Below are 24,566 nucleotides of genomic sequence, written 5' to 3' on the forward strand. Positions count from 1 at the left end.
GTGATCTCACACCGACTTATAGATACAAAAGTTTTAGGTTAATGTTGAGATGTGCCCACCCCCCCACAGGCGCATTATGTTTTCACTTTTTTTGCACTTTTACCTTACTCTTATGATATGTTATAAGTTATTCTTTGGAAGTCCTGCAACTGAGGAGTTTAGATTACTGTTTTTTATGTTATTGACAATGTTTCTTTCCTTCAGCTCCTTACCCCTTCCCAGTGACGACATACCACAGACCACCAAAGGTGACCCTGATCATCCACATACCACTCGAATAGAGTTCCATGTCAGAGATTTACAGGTAACAAAAACAACTCCACAGCATATTACCATAGACATGCCAACATGACTCCTAACATAAAGATATTGTCCCACAATGTAAGGGGCTTAAACACAGATGTCAAAAGACAAATGGCGATGTCACAATACACTTCATTACACGCTAATATCCTATTCCTTCAGGAGACCCATTTGATTAAAGAAAAAATCCCTAAATACTGGGCAAAACATTTCAACACCGATTATCACTCTACAGCAACAGCCAAAAAGAGGGGCACATCTATACTCATTCACTCATCACTTAACTTCATAAAAGAAGATATAATTACAGACACTGAAGGTAGATATATTATAGTGAAAGGGAGAATATCTGACGCGGAAATCACGCTATGCAATATCTATGCACCAAGTGAGAATCAACACACCTTTTTTCAACACATGTCACATTTGCTCACGCAGTGGTCCCACACCAGGATATTTTTGGCAGGGGACTTCAATATTACCATGAGACCTATCAGTCCAACAGACATTAAACCTCTAACTAATAAGCAAGTTAGACATAACCGCATTGTTAAATCAATTACCGAAAGTTTGTTACCTCATTCCCTGATAGAGACATGGGCTACATTATATGGTCTGACCAACGACACCACATACTACTCGGCAGCACACAAATCTTACATCAGATTAGACTACATATTTACTAGCCAGATATTACAACCTTTACTGAGCAGCTCTCAGATACACGCATGTGTGTGGTCCAATCACTTGATAGTAACATTACAGGTAGAGGGACTGAGCGACCCAAGACGGAGTAAAACATGGACTTTTGACAAAACATATATTAGCAACCCCCAAGCACATAACGATATACTTAAATCACTAACAGAGTACTGGCATATAAATACAGACAGTGCGTCTAATCCGGGGATCACGTGGGCAGCTCATAAAGCAGTTTTAAGAGGGATACTGATTAAGGAAAAAACATTACAGATTAGGAAGTACAGGCAGAATCTAAAACAACTACACACAGAGATTGAAGAATTAGAAAGGAGACATAAACTCACCAAAGCAAAAATAACTCAACAGACCCTCCAAGCTAAGAAATCAGCACTAGCTACACTCCTCCAAACTCAAGCCACTAGAGCTATTCAGAAACTTCAGGCACACTACTTTATATTCGCCAACAAACCAGACAGATACATGGCATATAAAATAAGAGAACGACATAGGGCCTCAACAATCACCCACATTGAAACACCAGATAACAAACTATCTTCACACCCACAGGAAATAGTAGATACCTTTGCGGCATTCTATAGTGAGCTGTATAACGGGAGAAAAGTTTCACATAACACAGAAACAGAATCACTTATCTCAACATTCTTTACTCCTGACTTATTACAATCCATCTCTAATGAACAAAAGGAAACATTAACCCCTTAATGACCGGACCATTTTTCAGTTTTCTTACCCTTAATGACAATGGCTATTTTTAAATTTCTGCAGTGTTTGTGTTTAGCTGTAATTTTCCTCTTACTCATTTACTGTACCCACACATATTATATACCGTTTTTCTCGCCATTAAATGGACTTTCTAAAGATACCATTTTTTTCATCATATCTTATAATTTAATATAAAAAATATATAAAATATGAGGAAAAAATGGAAAAAAACACACTTTTTCTAACTTTGACCTCCAAAATCTGTTACACATCTACAACCACCAAAAAACACCCATGCTAAATAGTTTCTAAATTTTGTCCTGAGTTTAGAAATACCCAATGGTTACATGTTGTTTGCTTTTTTTGCAAGTTATAGGGCAATAAGTACAAGTAGAACTTTGCTATTTCCAAACCACTTTTTTTCAAAATTAGCGCTAGTTACATTGGAACACTGATATCTGTCCGGAATCCCTGAATATCCCTTGACATGTAGATATTTTTTTTTAGAAGACAACCCAAAGTATTGATTTATGCCCATTTTGGTATATTTCATGCCACCATTTCACTGCCAAATGCGAGCAAATAAAAAAAATTGTTCACTTTTTCACAAATTTTGTCACAAACTTTAGGTTTCTCACTGAAATTATTTACAAACAGTTTGTGCAATTATGGCACAAATGGTTGTAAATGCTTCTCTGGGATCCCCTTTGTTCAGAAATAGCAGACATATATGGCTTTGGCGTTGCTTTTTGGTAATTAGAAGGCCGCTAAATGCAGCTGCGCACCACACGTGTATTATGCCCAGCAGTGAAGGGGTTAATTAGGGATCTTGTAGGGACCTTGAAGGGTTAATTTTAGCTTTAGTGTAGTGTAGTAGACAACCCAAAGTATTGATCTAGGCCCATTTTGGTATATTTCATGCCACCATTTCACCGCCAAATGCGAGCAAATAAAAAAAAAAGTGAAATTTTTCACAATTTTAGGTTTCTCACTTAAATTATTTACAAACAGCTTGTGCAATTATGGCACAAATGGTTGTAAATGCTTCTCTGGGATCTCCTTTGTTCAGAAATAGCAGACATATATGGCTTTGGCAATTAGGAGGCCGCTAAATGCTGCTGCGCACCACACTTGTATTAAGCCCAGCAGTGAAGGGGTTAATTAGGTAGCTTGTAGAGAGCTTGCAGGGTTAATTTTAGCTTTAGTGTAGAGATTAGCCTCCCACCTGACACATCCCACCCCCTGATCCCTCCCAGACAGCTCTCTTCCCTCCCCCACCCCACAATTGTCCCCGCCATCTTAAGTACTGGCAGAAAGTCTGCCAGTACTAAAATAAAAGGTGTTTTTTTTTTTAATTATTCAGCTGTGATGGACCCCTGCCTTAACCCCCAACCTCCCTGATCCCCCCCAAACACCTCTCTAACCCTCCCCACCTACCTATTTGCCACCATCTTGGGTACTGGCAGCTGTCTGCCAGTACCCAGTTTTCCCCAAAAAATAAAGTGTGGTTTTTTTTTATTTTTAAATGTTTTTTTTCATTTTTTCTGTAGTGAAGCTGCCCCCCCCCAGTACCCCCACCCCCCTAACCCTACCAGATCCTATTATTATAAAAAAATTTTTACAGTTTGCTGCCCCCCCTGCCTCTTAACAAAATTCATTGGTGGCAGTGTTTGCTGCGTGCGCGCACACACACACGCACGCGCGCGCGCACGCAGGCCCCCCCTCCGGCCGCCCACCCTCCTCCCTTGTAAGCTCCCACCCACCAACGAACGGCCCCATCGCTACCGGTGCAGAGAGGGCCACAGAGTGGCTCTCTCTGCATCGGATGCTTTTTAAAGGGTATTGCAGGATGCCTCAATATCGAGGCATCACTGCAATACCCTGAGAGCTACAGCACACCTATACTATGTATGAGCTAGCATCTGGGTCTCTAGATAACAGAGAAACAGTTCAAGCGGTCTGGTACTATTGGATAAGTAAGTGACTCCTAGTTAGACAAGAAAGTCAGGGAAAACACCTTTAGGTGATTAAAATAATCACAACCAACTTCACCCATAGACGTACATAAAATATGGACTAAATAAGGAGGATATGTCGTCACTCCCTACCCCTTCCCCCTCCCCCTTCTTTTTCTGTCATTCTTTAACCCAGTTTTTTTATACTTAGATCTGCTTTCTCTCAAAGGTGTCCTACTTAATCGTGAAAATCTTTAGATGATTCAGGTACTAGTAGAATTAAAATGTTATATTGTTCCATAATCATATAGCATAAGTTTAAACCCAAAATGTCACAACAGTATAATCCCCTTCTCAAACCTTACAAATAGAAGAGACCCGGAAAATAATGAGAATATGGACTGATCACTTTTAAACTCACTACTACAGGACTCTGCTATCATTTGATAATGATGGACTTAGAATAGTAGAATGTGATCTATTTGCAAAAAACATTAAAACATTACAGGGATGCATTACATACACAAACAAACAAGTACAGTAGGGGTACATTACAGTTGTAGGTGCAATAATTGAGTTATACAAAAGGAGAGGAATGCCCTGATTAAGATAAACACAAGGGTGGGTGGTGGAGGGAGGATTGTAGGGCTAGTGCTTGCAGAGCTGGGAGACTGGTGTTAGATATGCATCTGTGAGAAAGAGAATGGTAAGGTAAAAATTCCTGGTGAGAAAGTATAGTGGGAGGTATAGTTTGAAACAGAGTAGAGAGGGAGAGAAGAGATTGGAATGCTACAATAATAAAAGTTAAAAACAATTCCATATTAGCCTAACAGATATAAGAAATAAATGCACTCATTGAGGCCTACTTATCAAGCCGTAAACTGTGCTGCATTGGACGGCACCAATACGCTCGCCTGACATCGCCTAACATCACGGCCGCGGACCTGAATACGCTCTCCATGTATATATAAAAAACAGTCATCGATCTCGCTGCTCTTCGGATTTTTCACAGCTTTATTTGTATACTGTAACTAAACACCGACACTATACTAAACTGTTTAACCCCTATCCCGCCGCTCCCGGACCCCGCCACAACTAAATAAAGTTATTCATCCCTATCATGCTGCTCCCGGAGCCCACCACCACTATAATAAACTTATTAACCCCTATTCTGCCGCTCCCAGAGCCCACCGCCACCTACATTATGTTATTAACCCCTAATCTTCCGCCCCCTACACCGCTGCCACCTACATTATGTTATTAACCCCTAATCTGCTGCCTCCTACACCACTGCCACCTACATTATGTTATTAACCCCTATCCTGCCGCTCCCGGAGCCCACCACAACTGAATAAAGTTAATAACTCCTAAACCGCCAGCCCCCCACATTGCCATAAACTAAATTAACCTATTAACCCCTAAACCTAACAACCCGCTAACTTTATATTAAATATTAACTCATCCCTATCTTATAATAAATTTAAACTTACCTTTAGAATTAAATTAAACTATCTTAAAATAATAATTAATCTACCCTAACTGTTATACTAAAATTAGAATAAGCTACAAATTAAATTAACTATATTATATATTTAAAAACCTAACCCTACTCAAATAATTTAATTCTACAATTAAAAATTACAAAGTTACAAAAAACTAACAACTAAGTTACAAAAAATAACAAACACTAAGTTACAAAAAAAATAAACACTAAGTTACACAAAATAAAAAAGAAATTATCAAAGATTTAAACTAATTACACCTAATCTAAGAGCCCTATGAAAATAAAAAAGCCCTCCCCCCAAAAAAAACCTAACCTATAATAAACTACAAATAGCCCTTAAAATGGTCTTTTGTGGGGCATTTCCCCAAAGATATCAGCTCTTTTACCTGTAAATAAAAAATACAAATACCCCCCAATAGTAAAACCCACCACCCACACAACCAACCCCCCCAAATAAAAACCTAACTAAAAGAACCTAAGCTCCCCATTGCCCTGAAAAGGGCATTTGGATGGGCATTGCCCTTAAAAGGGCATTTAGCTCTATTGCAGCCCAAACCCTAATCTAAAACTAAAACCCACCCAATAAACCCTTAAAAAATCCTAACACTAACCCCTGAAGATCCACTTACAGTTTTGAAGATGCGACATCCATCCTCCAAGAGCTGACAGAAGTCTTCATCCAAGCGGCCGAAGTCTTCATCCAAGCCCGCAGAAGTCTTCACCCAAACTGCATCTTCTATCTTCATCCATCCTTTAAATGACATTTAAATTCAGCCAATCGGAATTAAGGTTGAAAAAATCCTATTGGCTGTTGCAATGAGCCAATAGGATTGAGCTTTCATCCTATTGGCTGATCCAATCAGCCAATAGGATTGAGCTCACATTCTATTGGCTAGTCCAATCAGGCAATAGGATTGAGCTCGCATTCTATTAGCTATTCCAATCAGCCTATAGAATGCGAGTTCAATCCTATTGGCTGATTGGATCAGCCAATAGGATGAAAGCTCAATCCTATTGGCTGATTGCAACAGCCAATATGATTTTTTCAACCTTAATTCCGATTGGCTGATAGAATTCTATTAGCCAATCGGAATCTAAGGGACGCCATCTTGGATGACGTCATTTAAAGGAACCTTCATTCGGGAAGAAGACGTCGTAAGAAGAGGATGCTCCGCATCGGATGTCTGGAAGATGGAACCGCTCCGCGCCAGATAGATGAAGAGAGAAGATGCCGTCAGGTTGAAGATTTCTGCAAGCTTGGATGAAGACTTCTGCCGGCTTCTTGGAGGATGAATGTCGCATCTTCAAAACTGTAAGTGGATCTTCAGGGGTTAGTGTTAGGATTTTTTAAAGGTTTATTAGGTGGGTTTTAGTTTTAGATTAGGGTTTGGGCTGCAATAGAGCTAAATGCCCTTTTAAAGGGACAGTCTAGGCCAAAATAAACTTTCATGATTCAGATAGAGCATGTAATTTTAAACAATTTTCCAATTTACTTTTATCACTAATTTTGGTATTCTTAGTTGAAAGCTTAATCTAGGAGGTTCATATGCTAATTTCTTATACCTTGAAGGCCACCTCTTTTCAGAATGCATTTGAACAGTTTTTCACCACTAGAGGGTGTTAGTTCACGTATTTCATATAAATAACACTGTGCTCGTGCACGTGAAGTTATCTGGGAGCAGGCAGTAAATGGCTAAACTGCAAGTCTGTCAAAGAACTGAAATAAAGGGGCAGTTTGCAGAGACTTAGATACAAGATAATCACAGAGGTTAAAAGTATATTATTATAACTGTGTTGGTTATGCAAAACTGGGGAATGGGTAATAAAGGGATTATCTATCTTTTAAAACAATAACAATTCTGGTGTAGACTGTCCCTTTAAGGGCAATGCCCATCCAAATGCCCTTTTCAGGGCAATCGGGAGCTTAGATTTTTTTAGTTAGGTTTTTATTTGGGGGGGTTGGTTGTGTGGGTGGTGGGTTTTACTGTTGGGGGGTATTGGTATTTTTTATTTACAGGTAAAAGAGCTAATTTCTTTGGGGCAATGACCCGCAAAAGGCCCTTTTAAGGGCTTTTTTGTAGTTTATTATAGGTTAGGTTTTTTTATTTTGGGGGGGCTTTTTATTTTCATAGGGCTCTAAGATTAGGTGTAATTAGTTTAAATCTTTGATAATTTCTTTTTTATTTTGTGTAACTTAGTGTTTATTTTTTTTGTAACTTAGTGTTTGTTATTTTTTGTAACTTAGTTGTTAATTTTTTGTAACTTTGTCATTTTTAATTGTAGAATTAAATTATTTGAGTAGGGTTAGGTTTTTAAATATATAATATAGTTAATTTAATTTGTAGCTTATTGTAATTTTAGTATAACAGTTAGGGTAGGTTAATTAATAGTTTAATATAGTTTAATTTTAATCTAAAGATAAGTTTAAATGTATTATAAGATAGGGATAAGTTAATATCTAATATAAAGTTAGCGGGTTGTTAGGTTTAGGGGTTAATAGCTTAATTTAGTTTATGGCGATGTGGAGGGCTGGCGGTTTAGCGGTTAATACATTTATTTAGTTGTGGTGTGCTCCGGGAGCGGCGGGATAGGGGTTAATAACTTTATGTAGGTGGCGGCGGTGGCGGGAGCGGCATATTATGGGTTAAAAAGTATAATGTAGGTGTCGGCGGTGTCTGGGCGGCAGAATAGGGGCAGAATAGGGGTTAATAAGTATAATGTAGGTGGCAGCGGTGTCGGAACGGCAGATTAGGGGTTAATAAGTATAATGTAGGTGGTGGTGGTGTAGGGGGCGGAAGATTATGGGTGTTTAGACTCGGGGTACATGTTAGGATGTTAGGTGTAAACGTAACTTTTATTCTCCCATAGGAATCAATGGGATATCAGGCAGCAGCGAACATAAGCTTTCGCTGCTTTCAGACTCCTCCTGGGCGGCGGATTGAAAACCAGGTATGCTAGGCTGGAATAGTGGTGAGCGTACCTGCTAGGAATTCGTTAACTAGCAAAAGTAGTCAGATAGTGCCGAATTTGCATTTGGAACATCTGTAAAGACGTAGTATCGATCTGTGTTGGATTGAGACCGGTGGATCGTATGTTACATCACAAATTTCTACTTTTGCCGGTCTGTAGGCTTTGATAACTAAGGGGAATCAAGCTCTCCACAAATACGCTGCAGAATTCCAGCATATTTGCAGTTGACGGCTTGATAAATAGGCCTCATTGTCTTGATAGGAGATATCATTCAGATAAATTACCTTTTAAAGTGGTTTGCAGAGCAGGGAGACTGGTGTTAGATATGCAGCTTTTAAAGGGGTTTGTAGAGCTTACCTGATTTATTAATTTCTTTCATGGTGGTGAGAGTCCGCCCATTTTAATTTTTTTATATAATTAATTTTTTCTGGTGGCCCTACTTTTTATTTCTTCTTTGTTGGCTATATATCAGACTAGAATAACAGAGAGGCAGGAGGGATTATGTGCTCTTAGAGCTTTGGAAATCTTTGCCTCCTCCTAGTGGCCAGGAGTTGAATCCCAGGAGCAATGGCTCGTGGACTGAAACCACAGCATCTTATACAGAAACTTCAAGCAATTTACTATTTAGGTCTAATAAAATGGATAAAAAGAAGTGTTATAGTAAAGAATATGGTTACACAGTAACAGCCTTACGTCTGCAGACATCATTGCTGAGGGCTGTAAATCAATTCCAAAAAATTGTGGAAAACAGCACACTTCTCCTTTCTGTATGGGGCATGGAATACCAGACTTGCCAGGTCCACTCAAGCATCAAAAAACAGAAAGATTCCAGCCTCCACAATCAATAAAAGACCTTTATTCTTCACATATAGGGTCCCAGAACACACATACAACGTTTCAGGCCTGCACTAGGCCCTTAGTCATGTATGTAAATCAATAACAGCCTCTCCCACATAACTTCCTGACCTTCACAACCTGCCCAGGAAACCATAACTTGTGAAACAAAAATTAACTCCATGGCTGCAAAAAGGGCAACAGTACACTGCATGGGAATACACTGCAGTCCTCTGTGGTAGTCAAGGAGTTCCGCATGTTATCTTGTTCTCAACAACAGCAGTAGTTATTTTAAAGCCTGCATTCCTTTCAACAGAAAGTGTTGGCCCCCACAGTTAATTTCACTGAGCTTTTCATTGTGAGGGAGCCGGGAAATCTAAGTCCATGCACAAAAAATGTTATAGACCCACTGCCACATTGCTATACATGTTCCTTCAACCTACTATCCCAAACACCATTAGCAATTATAGAGACAGTTGCCACCTACTTGAAGGAACTGGAAGGCTGTGGAGCTCTCTCTGCCTCAGACCAGAGTCACAGTTGCCACTTCTGTTTTCCAAAAGGATGCACACGGGGAAGAGGGAAGCTAGCTGAGAAGAGTCGGCTGTGTGATATTCAGCCCTGCGGTCCATGGTGGTGACAGTAATGTGACATTAGTGTTGGAACTCAGGCAGGCAATGATAGTACCGAAACTGCAAAAGCTGTACTAAGTGTCACCGCAGGCTGAGGAGGGGCAATTTGGGACTGTGAGCTATCTCAGCGGAACAGACAGCAGAATTCTGAACTGTCCCACACAAAATCGGGACAGTTGGGAGGTATGCGATGACTAACTAGCTCCCTATAATGTATTGCTTCTCCTGAACCTAGACATGCTGTTTAATAAATGATACCAAGATAGAATGAAGCTTACATTTTGACTTTCATGTCCCTTTAAGGAGCAGTTTATGCTATTGTTTGTTCTTATCAGTAAGAGGCCTTTTATTTAGAATTAAACTAAAACCAGCTAGTATCTAACATATACATTTTTTCTGTACTTTATACAATACCTTATTTGATTAATCACATTAACTGTATCCTAAAATTATATATTAGCAAAGCCTTATTGATCTGAATGTAGCTATATCTATCATGTATGTTCACCACATAACCACTACCAGTGCTAACAGCTTTTCTGGTAGAAGCACTTATTTTCGATAAGGCTAATTAATAAAGCAAATGTAAGGGTCAATATTCTCAGTAACAAAATATCACCTGAAGCTTAATTTTTACCCCAGAAAATGAACATCCTCTATTTTACTCCACACCCATAGGGGCCTATTTATCAAAGGTCTTGTGGACCTGATCCGACAGTGCGGATCAGCTCCGCAAGACCTCGCTGAATGCGGAGAGCAATATGCTCTCCGTATTCAGCATTGCACCAGCAGCTCACAAGAGCTGCTGGTGCAACGCCGTCCCCTGCAGACTTGCGGCCAATGGGCCGACAGCAAGGGGTGTCAATCAGCCCGATCGTACTCGATTGGGTTGATTTCCGGCGATTCCTGTCTGCCTGCTAAGAGCAGGCGGACAGGGTTATGGAGCAGCCGTCTTTAGACCACTGCTTCATAACTGCTGTTTCTGGCGAGTCTGAAGACTCGCCAGAAACACGGGCCCACAAGCTCCGTTCGGAGCTGATAAATGGGCCCCTTAATCTTCACTTTTACACACATACACTCACATGCACACACACACACTAACATGGACACTCACACGTACACATTCATGCACGTGCACACACACACTTACATGGACACACACACACTCATATGCACTCACACACTCAAATACACACAAACACATGCACACACACTCACACACACATGCACAAACAACATACACACTCACATGTACACACAGACTCACATGCACACACACTCACATACACACACTCACATGCACATACACACACTCACATGTGCACACACACTCACATACACACACAAAAAGTCTAAAGTAAATTTAATCTAAGGGAACTGACGCCACATACTTTCAATGGTGATAGTTGCCCTTCATGATTTAATTAAACATTGGTACCTTGTAATGTTACGTGTCAATGATTACATAATCGTGGAGATATTCCTGCAGTGTTATGGATCCATATACCAAATTCAATATATATATATAACTTTCATATTATTAGAATTTATAGAGAAAGGTAGCATGGCTTTAAACGGCAAGTTGGTCTTATTACCCCATTTGGAAAAATAGTATCATTAACACACACACTACCTGTATATTTTCAATACATACAATAAACTTACATCAACTCCATCAAGCTTTTCAATGAAATTGCTGCTTACGGACAGCAGTGCAATCTGTGGCCAGGCATGGAACCAATCTATTGCTGTGCAGTTCACAAGGGCTGGGAATTTTCTAGCTCTTGTCCTTAATGTGAAACCAACAGGTGAAAAACACAACACAACCTGTAATAGAAACATTTCCATGTGAAAAATGATATAGACATATATTTAGATAGCAAGTTAGACCTCAATTCAGCCATACTTATGAGACACTATAGAAACATTTATTTTTATAATGGCACAGTTTGTATGGCTTTATTGATATTAAACTATTATTATTAAGTGGCAGTCCACTATTTTAGTGTCACTGGATGAGAGAGTCTCATTTAGGTATAATGAATAGCCAAGTATAGACGTGCAATAATAATAATAACAAGCATTGACTCTATCCCACTTACTATTAACTATAACATTGACTCATCTAGTAACCCTACTCCTGACCTGGCCTCTCATACACAATTAACCCAAAGAATGGTCAAACACCCTATCCACTATTAACCTTATGTGTTTAAGGAGGCTCAGGTAGGTTAGTGTAGCTAAGTCAGTAGGAGCTAATACAGAATAAAGGGCCAGATAAGCTGTATGAGGTAGTGTTAATTACAGGTTACAGTTAGGATTAATAGGGGACAGGAGACTGGGTCAGTCTGGACACAACTAATGTTAACTGAGGATGAGGGAGAGGGTCACAATTAGAGCTTATTGCATTGAGGCTGAAATGTAGATGGCTGACTAGGTCTGATCATCTTGGTTAGAAGAGGCCAGATCTTGTGTTAGCATAGTTGAGGTGGGAGCTTGAGTTACATTTAGGTTTTATTGCGTTAAGGGGATTAAAGGGACATTCTTATGTAAAATTACATATAAAAGAGTCTAGGAGTGTTCCTGGAGTGCAACTTTGACTTTCTATGCAGAAGATTAGGATGCAGTCATTGATTGTAGCCTGATCTTGTAGCATACCCATGTATTCCTGCTCCTGTAGCATGCCCATGTATGCCTGCTCTTTTAACATACCGATATATGCTCTTGTACCATATACATTTATGCCTGCTCCTGTACCATATACTTGTATGCCTGATCCTGTATGATATACATCTATGCCTGCTCCTGTATCATATACATGTATGCCTGCTCCTGTACCATATATATGTATGCCTGCTCCTGTACCATATACAAGTATGCCTGCTCCTGTACCATATACATGTATGCCTGCTCCTGTACCATATACATGTATGCCTGCTCCTGTACGATATGCATGTATGCCTGCTCCTGTACCATATACATGTATGCCTGCTCCTGTACCATATACATGTATGCCTGCTCCTGTACGATATACATGTATGCCTGCTCCTGTACCATATACATGTATGCCTGCTGCTGTTCCATATACATGTATGCCTGCTCCTGTATCATATACATGTATGCCTGCTCCTGTACCATATACATGTATGCCTGCTCCTGTACCATATACTTGTATGCCTGCTCCTGTATGATATACATGTATGCCTGCTCCTGTATCATATACATGTATAACTGCTCTTGTACCATATACATTTATGCCTGCTCCTGTACCATATACTTGTATGCCTGATCCTGTATGATATACATCTATGCCTGCTCCTGTATCATATACATGTATGCCTGCTCCTGTACCATATATATGTATGCCTGCTCCTGTACCATATACATATATGCCTGCTCCTGTACCATATACATGTATGCCTGCTCCTGTACGATATACATGTATGCCTGCTCCTGTACGATATGCATGTATGCCTGCTCCTGTACCATATACATGTATGCCTGCTCCTGTACCATATACATGTATGCCTGCTCCTGTACGATATACATGTATGCCTGCTCCTGTACCATATACATGTATGCCTGCTGCTGTTCCATATACATGTATGCCTGCTCCTGTATCATATACATGTATAACTGCTCCTGTACCATATATGTGTATGCCTGCTCCTGTACGATATACATGTATGCCTGCTCCTTTACCATATACATGTATGCCTGCTGCTGTTCCATATACATGTATGCCTGCTCCTGTACTTTATACATGTATGCCTGCTCTTGTACCATATACATGTATGCCTGCTCCTGTACCATATACATGTATGCCTGCTCCTGTACCATATACATGTATGCCTGCTCCTGTACCATATACATGTATGCCTGCTCCTGTACCATATACATGTATGCCTGCTCCTGTACCATATACATGTATGCCTGCTCCTGTATCATATACATGTATGCCTGCTCCTGTACCATATACATGTATGCCTGCTCCTGTACCATATACTTGTATGCCTGCTCCTGTATGATATAAATGTATGCCTGCTCCTGTACCATATACATGTATGCCTGCTCCTGTATGAAATACATGTATGCCTGCTCCTGTACCATATACATGTATTCCTGCTCCTGTATCATATACATGTATGTCTGCTCCTGTACCATATACATGTATGCCTGCTCCTGTATGATATACATGTATGCCTGCTCCTGTACCATATACTTGTATGCCTGCTCCTGTATGATATACATGTATGCCTGCTCCTGTACCATATACTTGTATGCCTGCTCCTGTATGATATATATGTATGCCTGCTCCTGTACCATATACATGTATGCCTGCTGCTGTTCCATATACATGTATGTCTGCTCCTGTACCATATACATGTATGCCTGTTCCTGTACCATATACATGTATGCCTGCTCCTGTACCATATACATGTATGCCTGCTCCTGTACCATATACATGTATGCCTGCTCCTGTATCATATACATGTATGCCTGCTCCTGTACCATATACATGTATGCCTGCTCCTGTACCATATACTTGTATGCCTGCTCCTGTATGATATACATGTATGCCTGCTCCTGTACCATATACATGTATGCCTGCTCCTTTACCATATACATGTATGCCTGCTCCTGTACGATATACATGTATGCCTGCTCCTGTATGATATACATGTATGCCTGCTCCTTTACCATATACATGTATGCCTGCTCCTGTATCATATACATGTATGCCTGCTCCTGTACCATATACATGTATGTCTGCTCCTGTACCATATACATGTATGCCTGCTGCTGTACCATATACATGTATGCCTGCTCCTGTACTATATATATATGTATGCCTGCTCCTGTACCATATACATGTATGCCTGCTCCTGTACTATATACATGTATGCCTGCTCCTGTACTATATATATGTATGCCTGCTCCTGTACCATATACATGTATGCCTGCTCCTGTACGATATACATGTATGCCTGCTCCTGTACCATATACATGTATGCCTGCTCCTGTACCATATACATGTATGCCTGCTCCTGTACCATATACATGTATGCCTGCTCCTTTACCATATACATGTATGCCTGCTCCTGTGCCATATACATGTATGCCTGCTCCTGTATGATATACATGTATGCCTGCTCCTGTACCATATACATGTATGCCTGCTCCTGTACCATATACATGTATGCCTGCTCCTGTTCCATATACATGTATGCCTGCTCCTGTACGATATACATGTATGCCTGCTCCTGTACTATATATATATGTATGCCTGCTCCTGTACCATATACATGTATGCCTGCTCCTGACTGGCTCATCAGCTGTATCTGTATCTTGAGTGGGACAGGGGTCCTTTGCAGGATTTAAACAAAAAGTGAAAGAAATATATTTGTTATAAAATGCTCTAATTAAATATATAGTTTATTACTTAAAACAGTCTATCTTACAAACATTATAGTTAACAAAATGAAAAAAAATGAAAAAAATATGTGATTATTCATTTTAAAGAAATAAACTGCGGTAAAGTCTACAGTATTATACAATATGTGACTCATAGCATCACATATATATGGTAGTAACCCAGTTGCATGCTGGGCTGACCTGTGGAGGCATTTTGCCTCATTATATAGCTTTCCTTTCAAAGATTTTTATCCTCACCTTGAGCTGTCGACGAATCCTATCAATAAAAAATTGCCAGCAGTTCTCTCTGGAGTCGGGAAGGCCAAGAGCACGTAGCTCCATTCTTGTGGAAGAAACAATAGTCTCTACCTCCTCTTCACCAAAAAGATCAGGGATATCACCTGTAAATTACATCCAATGATAAAATATAACAATTCTTCACTCACTGGGTGCACCTAAAGGAGATTGTTAGCTCCTCTGAAACATTGGCCCCATTCCTAGCCCATTCGAGTGTTCGGTATGCATGCAGCTTTCTGCATTTTCGGCTAGATTACGAGTTTTGCGGTATGAGTCAAAAGGCAGCGTTAAGCCTCATAACGCTGCTTTTTCATTACCGCTGGTATTACGAGTCTTGCAGGTTTAGGGGCACCGCACACATTTCTGGCCTTAACACAAATTAACTTACGCAATTTGCATAAAGTCTTTTTTCAATGGGACTTCCACATCGCCGGTATTACGAGTCTGCCTGGGAGGCCAAAAAGTGAACGGTACACCCTATACCGCCAAGATCAATACCCTAAACTGAAAGTAGTTATGAGTTTTATGCTACAACGCCGTAACATAAAACTCATAACTAAAGTGCTAAAAAGTACACTAACACCCATAAACTACCTATTAACCCCTAAACCGAGGCCCTCCCGCATCGCAAACACTAAAATAAAATTATTAACCCCTAATCTGCCACTCCCGACATCTCTGCCACTATAATAAACATATTAACCCCTAAACAGCCACACTCCCGCCTCGCAAACACTAGTTAAATATTATTAACCCCTAATCTGTCGCCCCGACATTGCTGACACCTACATTATATTTATTAACCAATAATCTGCCGCCCCCAACGTCGCCGCCACTATACTAAATTTATTAACCTCTAAACCTAAGTCTAACCCTAACACCCCTAACTTAAATATAATTAAAACATATCTAAATAAAACATACTATCATTACATAAATAATTCCTATTTAAAACTAAATACTTACCTATAAAATAAACCCTAAGCTAGCTACAATACAACTAATAGTTATATTGTAGCTAGCTTAGGGTTTATTTTATAGGTAAGTATTTAGTTTTAAATAGGAATTATTTTGTTATTAATAGTAGGTTTTATTTAGATTTATTTTAATTATATTTAAAGGGCCACTAAACCCAAAATCTTTCTTTCATGATTCAGATAGAGAATATAAATTTAAACAACATTACAATTTACTTCTATTATTTATTTTGCTTCCTTTTTTAGATATCCTTAGTTGAAGAAAAAGCAATGCACATGGTGAGCCAATCACACGAGGCTGCTATGTGCAGCAACCAATCAGCAGTTACTGAGCATATCTAGATATGCTTTTCAGCAAAGAATATCAAGAGAATAAAACAAATTAGATAATATAAGTAAATTAGAAAGATGTTTAAAATTGCATTCTCTTTCTAAATCATGAAAGAAAAAATGTGGATGTCATGTCCCTTTAAGTTAGGGGGTGTTAGGGTTAGGGTTAGACTTAGGTTTAGGGGTTAATAAATTTAGTATAGTGGCGGCGACGTTGGGGGCGGCAGATTAGGGGTTAATAAATTTCGGTAGGTGCCCGGCGATGTTAGGGGTGGCAGATTAGGGGTTAATAATATTTAACTAGTGTTTGTGAGGCGGGAGTAAGGCAGTTTAGGGGTTAATATGTTTATTATAATGGCAGAGATGTTGGGAGCGGCAGATTAGGGGTAAATAAATATAATGTAGGTGTCGGCGATGTCGGGGGCGGCAGATAAGGGGTTAATAAGTATAAGATTAGGGGTGTTTAGACTTGGGGTTCATGTTATTGTGTTAGGTGTAAACATACATTTTGTTTCCCATAGGAATCAATGGGGCTGCGTTACTGAGCTTTACGCTGCTTTATTGCAGGTGTTAGGCTTTTTTTCAGCCGGCACTCCCCATTGATGTCTATGGGTAAATCGTGCACGAGCACGTAAAACCAGCTCACCGCTGACTTAAGCAGCGCTGGTATTGGAGTGTGGTATGGAACACAATTTTGCTCTACGCTCACTTCTTGCCTGTTAACACCGGGTTTATGCAAACCTTTAATACCAGCGCTGTAGGGAAGTGAGCGGTGCAAATAACTTGCAAGTTAGTACCGAGCAGCTCTTACTGCAAAACTCATAATCTAGTCGTATGCCATTTAAATCTATTAGAATAACTGCAGATTGAATTAAACCACTTACCATTTACTTCTCATTAATATTTATTGGCCTATGATTGGGTAAATGCCTGAACACATGCAGCTAGATTTAGAGTTTTGTCAGTAAAGACCCGCGTAGCTAACGCAGCTTTTTTTCCCAACGCACCCTTCCAACAACGCTGGTATTTAGAGTTGTATGAAGGACTGCGTTAGGCTCCAAATAGGGTACGTTGAGCCGAATGTACCGCCACTTCAACCCTCAATACCAGCGTTGCTTACGGTAGCGGTAAACTGGCAAAACGTGCTTGTGCACGATTCCCCCATAGGAAACAATGGGGCAGTTTGGGCTGAAAAAAACCTAACACCTGCAAAATAGCAGCGTTAAACTCCCAACGCAGCCCCATTGTTTCCTATGGGGAAACAGTTTCTAAGTCTGCACCTAACACCCTAACATGAACCCCGAGTCTAAAGACCCCTAACCTTACACTTATTAACCTCTAATCTGCCACCTCACTATCGCTGAGACCTGCATTATACTATTAACCCCTAATCTGCCGCTCCGGACACCGCCGCAACCTACATTATACCTATGTACCCCTAATCTGCTGCCCCTAACATCGCCGACACCTATATTATATTTATTAACCCCTAATCTGCCTCCCCAATGTCGCCACTACCTTACCTACACTTATTAACCCCTAATCTGCCGACCGGACCTCGCCGCTACTCTAATAAAATTATTAACCCCTTAACCGCTGCACTCCTGCCTCGCAAACCCTATAATAAATAGTATTAACCCCTAATCTGCCCACCCCAACGTCGCCGCCTCCTAACTTCAAGTATTAACCCCTAATCTGCCGACCTGACCTCGCCGCTCCTCTAACTAATAAATGCATTAACCCCTAAAGCTAAATCTAACCCTAACCATAACACCCCCCTAAATTAAATATAATTTTAATCTGACGAAATAAATTAAATCTTATTAACTAAAGTATTGCTATTTAAAACTAAATACTTACCTGTAAAATAAACTCTAATATAGCTACAATATAAAGAATAATTATATTGTAGCTATTTTAGGATTTATATTTATTTTACAGGCAACTTTGTATTTATTTTAACTAGGTACAATAGCTATTAAATAGTTATTAACTATTTAATAGCTACCTAGTTAAAATAATTACAAAATTACCTGTAAAATAAATCCTAACCTAAGTTACGATTAAACCTAACACTACACTATCAATAAATTAATTAAATAAATTACCTACAATTACATACAATTAAATAAACTAAACTAAATTACAAAAACCCCCAACTAAATTACAAAAAATAAAAAAAAGATTACAAGAATATTAGGCTAATTATACCTACTCTAAGCCCCCTAATAAAATAAAAAAGCCCCCCAAAATAATAAAGGTCCCTACCCTATTCTAAATTAAAAAGTAACCAGCTCTTTTACCAGCCCTTAAAAGAGCTTTTTGCGGGGCATGCCCCAAAGTAATCAGCTCTTTTGCCTGTAAAAAAAAAATACAACCCCCCCAACATTAAAACCCACCACCCACATACCCCTACTCTAACCCAAAACCCCCTTAAATAAACCTAACACTACCCCCTGAAGATCTCCCTACCTTGAGTCGTCTTCACCCAGCTGGGCCGAAGTCTTCATCTGATGGGGCAGAAGAGGACATCCAGACCCGCAGAAGTCTTCATCCTATCCGGGCAGAAGAGGACATCTGGACCGGCAGACATCTTCATCCAAGCGGCATCTTCTATCTTCATCCATCCGGAGCGGGGCCATCTTCTTCCAGCCGACGCGGATCCATCCTCTTCAACCGACGCCTACTCGCCGATCAGCCAATAGAATGCAAGCTCAATCTGGTTGGCTGATTGGATCAGCCAATCGGATTGAACTTGAATCTGATTGGTTGATTCAATCAGCCAATCAGATTTTTCCTACCTTAATTCCGATTGGCTGATAGAATCCTATCAGCCAATGGGAATTCGAGGGACGCCATCTTGGATGACGTCATTTAAAGGAACCTTCATTCTGCAAATAGGCGTCGGTTGAAGAGGATGGATCCGCGTCGGCTGGAAGAAGATGGCTCTGCTCCGCTCCAGATGGATGAAGATAGAAGATGCCACTTGGATGAAGATGTCTGCCGGTCCAGATGTCCTCTTCTGCCCAGATAGGATGAAGACTTCTGCCGGTCTGGACGTCCTCTTCTGCCCCATCGGATGTAGACTTCGGCCCGGCTGGGTGAAGACGACTCAAGGTAGGGAGATCTTCAGGGGGTAGTGTTAGGTTTATTTAAGGGGGGTTTGGGTTAGAGTAGGGGTATGTGGGTGGTGGGTTTTAATGTTGGGGGGGGGTTGTTTTTTTTTTACAGGCAAAAGAGCTGATTACTTTGGGGCATGCCCCGCAAAAAGCCATTTTAAGGGCTGGTAAAAGAGCTGGTTACTTTTTAATTTAGAATAGGGTAGGGACCTTTATTTGTTAGGGGGCTTTTTTATTTTATTAGGGGGCTTAGAGTAGGTGTAATTAGCCTAATATTCTTGTAATCTTTTTTTATTTTTTGTAATTTAGTGATTTTTTTGGGGAATTTAGTTTAGTTTATTTAATTGTATGTAATTGTAGGTAATTTATTTAATTAATTTATTGATAGTGTAGTGTTAGATTTAATTGTAACTTAGGTTAGGATTTATTTTACAGGTAATTTTATCATTATTTTAACTAGGTAGCTATTAAATAGTTAATAAGTATTTAATAGCTATTGTACCTAGTTAAAATAAATACAAAGTTGCCTGTAAAATAAATATAAATCCTAAAATAGCTACAATATAACTATTTATTATATTGTAGCTATATTAGGGTTTATTTTACAGGCAAGTATTTAGTTTTAAATCGGAATACTTTAGTTAATAAGATTTAATTTATTTCGTTAGATTAAAATTATATTTAATTTAGGGGGGTGTTAGGGTTAGGGTTAGACTTAGCTTTAGGGGTTAATACATTTATTAGAGTAGCGGCGAGGTCCGGTCAGCAGATTAGGGGTTAATACTTGAAGTTAGATGGCGGCGATGTTAGGGAGGGCAGATTAGGGGTTAATACTATTTATTATAGGGTTTGCGAGGCGGGAGTGCGGCGGTTTAGGGGTTAATAATTTATTATAGTAGCGGCGAGGTCCAGTTGGCAGATTAGGGGTTAATAAGTGTATGTAAGGTAGCGTCGACATTAGGGATAATGTAGGTGGCAGCGATGTGCGGTCGGCAGATTAGGGGTTAAAAATATTTATTATAGTGGTGGCGATGTGGGGGGACCTCGTTTTAGGGGTACATAGGTAGATTATGGGTGTTAGTGTACTTTAGAGCACTGTAGTTAAGAGCTTTATAAACCGGCGTTAGCCCATAAAGCTGTTAACTACTGACTTTTTTTGGCGGTAGGAGTCTTGTCGGTAGAGGGTCTACCGTTCACTTCAGCCAAGACTCTAAATACCAGCGTTAGGAAGATCCCATTGAAAAGATAGGATATGCAATTGGCGTAAGGGGATCTGCGGTATGGAAAAGTCACGGCTTGAAAGTGAGCGTTAGACCCTTTCCTGCCTGACTCTAAATACCAGCGGGCGGCCAAAAGCAGCGTTAGGACCCCTTAACGCTGCTTTTGACGGCTAACGCAGAACTCTAAATCTAGGCGATGGTGTTTTCAAAGGTTTTTCAAACACTTACTAGGAACTTTTAAACAGCCAAAGGGTAACAATTTTCAACAATTGCAGTAGATAGCTTAGTTACAAAACTATATACAAACATACCTCTCTGAGGAATACAAAAAGTCAAAACTAAACTTTCATGGCTCAGGTAAAGCATGCAGATAGAAACATTTCAATTTAGTTCTATTATCAAATGTACTTTGTCTTTGTGTATCCTTTATGGAAAAAGAATATCTAGGTAGGCCCAGAAGAATTGATGCACTACTGGGTGATAGCTGGTCATTGGTGGCCAACTGTCATTGACTCGAGATATGTTCAGCTTGCCTTCAGTGGTGCAGCAGACTTTAACCCGTTGAAGACGTTAATCATATATGCAAGCAACAGGGCAATAATAATATAATGCTCAAACACATTAGATCATTTTCTTTTTGTAGTTTTATGTCCTGTTTAAATTTAGCAACCCTAAAAAAATGCTAAAGTCCAAATGTGTAGGGTTCCCTCTCCCATGTATCACAGGATTCACCCTCTGGGGGGTCGTTATCAACGTTTCTACTTTACCTGCCTTCGCCGGTTCAATACGCCCACCTAAGCTCGCCTACCATCGCCGCCGCGGAACTGCAAAATTTTGCCTAAGTTATCAAAAAAGCTGTCAAAAAGCCGCGCACCAAGTACGGGGCGATGAGCAGCGGATTGTGAGAGTTATCACTCATCCGATCTCGCTGCTCTTCGGCTTTTTGACAGCTTTATTGCTAGCCTGTCACTAAGCACCCACACTAACTACACTGTTCTACCCCCTATACCGGCGCCCCCGGAGCCCCCCGCAACTAAATAAAGTTATTAACCCCTAAACCACCACTCCTAGACAACGCCGCAACTCTTATAAATGTATTAACCCCTAAACCGCCATTTCCGGACACCACCGCCACCTACATTATACCTAGTAACCCCTATCCTGCCCCCCCCTATACCGCCGCCCTCTATAATAAAGTTATTAACCCCTATCTTGCTTATCCAGGACCTTGCCGCAACTAAACAAATAGTTTAACCCCTAAACCACCGCTCCCGGACCCCGCCGCAACCTATATCAAACTTATTAACCCCTATCCTGCCCCCCCTACACCGTCGCCACCTATAATAAATTTATTAACCCCTATCCTGCCCCCCTACACCGCCGCCACTGTAATAAAATTATTAACCCCTAAACCTAAGTCTAACACTAACCCTAACACCCCCCTAACTTAAATATTAATTAAATAAATCTAAATAATATTTCTCTTATTAACTAAATTAATCTTATTTAAAACTAAATACTTACCTTTAAAATAAACCCTAATATAGCTACAATATAAATAATAATTATATTGTAGCTATCTTAGGATTTATTTTTATTTTACAGGCAACTTTCAATTTATTTTAACTAGGTACAATAGCTATTAAATAGTTATTAACTATTTAATAGCTACCTAGTTAAAATAAAGAGAAATTAACCTGTAAAATAAAAACTAACCTAAGTTACAATTACACCTAACACTACACTATACTTAAATAAATGATTCCTATTTAAAACTAAATACTTACCTGTAAAATAAACCCTAAGATATCTACAATATAATTAATAATTACATTGTAGCTATTTAATAACTACCTAGCTAAAAGAAATACAAAATTACCTGTAAAATAAATCCTAACCTAAGTTACAATTAAACCTAACACTACACTAACATTAAATTAATTAAATAAATTACCTACAAATAACTACAATTAAATTAAATTAAATAAACTAACTAAAGTACAAAAAATAAAAAAAGCTAAGTTACAAAAAATAAAAAAAATAAGTTACAAAAACATTTAAAAAATATTACAACACTTTTATGCTACTTACACCTAATCTAAGCCCCCTAATAAAATAACAAAGCCCTCCAAAATAAAAAAATGCCCTACCCTATTCTAAATTAAAAAAAGTTCAAAGCTCTTTTACCTTACCAGCCCTTAAAAGGGCCTTTTGCGGGGCATGCCCCAAAGAATTCTGCTCTTTTTCCTGTAAAAGAAAAATACAACCCCCCCAACATTAAAACCCACCACCCACATACCCCTAATCTAACCCAAACCCCCCTTAAATAAACCTAACACTACCCCCCTGAAGATCATCCTACCTTGAGTCGTCTTCAGCCAGCCAACCCACCGATGGAACCGAAGAGGAGATCCGGAGCAGCAGAAGTCATCATCCAAGGCGCGCTGAAGAAGTCTTCAATCCGATGAAGTCATCATCCAGGCGGCGCTAAAGAAGTCTTCCATCCGGGCGATGTCATCTTCGAAGTGGCGTCTTCAATCTTCTTTCTTCTGGATCCATCTTCATCCCGCCGACACGGAACATCCTTCTTCCCCGACGGACTAACGACGAATGAAGGCTCCTTTAAGGGACGTCGTCCACGATGGCGTCCCTTCAATTCCGATTGGCTGATAGGATTCTATCAGCCAATTGGAATTAAGGTAGGAAAAATCTGATTGGCTGATTTAATCAGCCAATCAGATTGAGCTTGCATTCTATTGGCTGATCGGAACGGCCAATAGAATGCGAGCTCAATCTGATTGGCTGACTGGATCAGCCAATCGGATTGAACTTCAATCTGATTGGCTGATTCAATCAGCCAATCATATTTTTCCTACCTTAATTCCGATTGGCTGATAGAATCCTATCAGCCAATCGGAATTGAAGGGACGCCATCTTGGATGACGTCCCTTAAAGGAACCTTCATTCAGTCGTCGGCCATCGGGGAAGAAGGATGTTCCGCGTCGGACTTCTGCCGCTCCGGATCTCCTCTTCGGTTCCATCGGTGGGTCGGCTGGCTGAAGACGACTCAAGGTAGGATGATCTTCAGGGGGGTAGTGTTAGGTTTATTTAAGGGGGGTTTGGGTTAGATTAGGGGTATGTGGGTGGTGGGTTTTAATGTTGTGGGGGGGTTGTATTTTTCTTTTACAGGCAAAAGAGCAGAATTCTTTGGGGCATGCCCCGCAAAAGGCCCTTTTAAGGGCTGGTAAGGTAAAAGAGCTTTGAACTTTTTAAATTTAGAATAGGGTAGAGCATTTTTTTATTTTGGGGGGCTTTGTTATTTTATTAGGGGGATTAGATTAGGTGTAAGAAGCTTAAAATTGTTGTAATATTTTTTAAATGTTTGTAACTTATTTATTTTTATTTTTTGTACTTTAGTTAGTTTATGTAATTGTATTTAATTGTAGTTATTTGTAGGTCATTTATTTAATTAATTTAATGATAGTGTAGTGTTAGGTTTAATTGTAACTTAGGTTAGGATTTATTTTACAGGTAATTTTGTAATTATTTTAACTATTTTAGCTATTAAAAATTTCTTTTAGCAAG

At 39.7% G+C, this 24,566-nt stretch overlaps 1 protein-coding gene across 1 annotated transcript in view; it reads right to left on the minus strand.

Annotated features, from left to right (window-relative positions):
• LOC128658546 (dynein axonemal heavy chain 11-like) overlaps positions 1–24,566 on the minus strand; it is a 1,692,686-nt gene that overhangs the window by 360,233 nt on the left and 1,307,887 nt on the right. Inside the window, 2 exon segments of the mRNA XM_053712841.1 lie at positions 11,289–11,450; positions 15,297–15,439. Of these exon segments, the coding sequence (XP_053568816.1) occupies positions 11,289–11,450; positions 15,297–15,439 (305 nt within the window).

This window comes from Bombina bombina, chromosome 1, assembly GCF_027579735.1.
Source record: "Bombina bombina isolate aBomBom1 chromosome 1, aBomBom1.pri, whole genome shotgun sequence".
Classification (NCBI taxonomy): domain Eukaryota; kingdom Metazoa; phylum Chordata; class Amphibia; order Anura; family Bombinatoridae; genus Bombina; species Bombina bombina.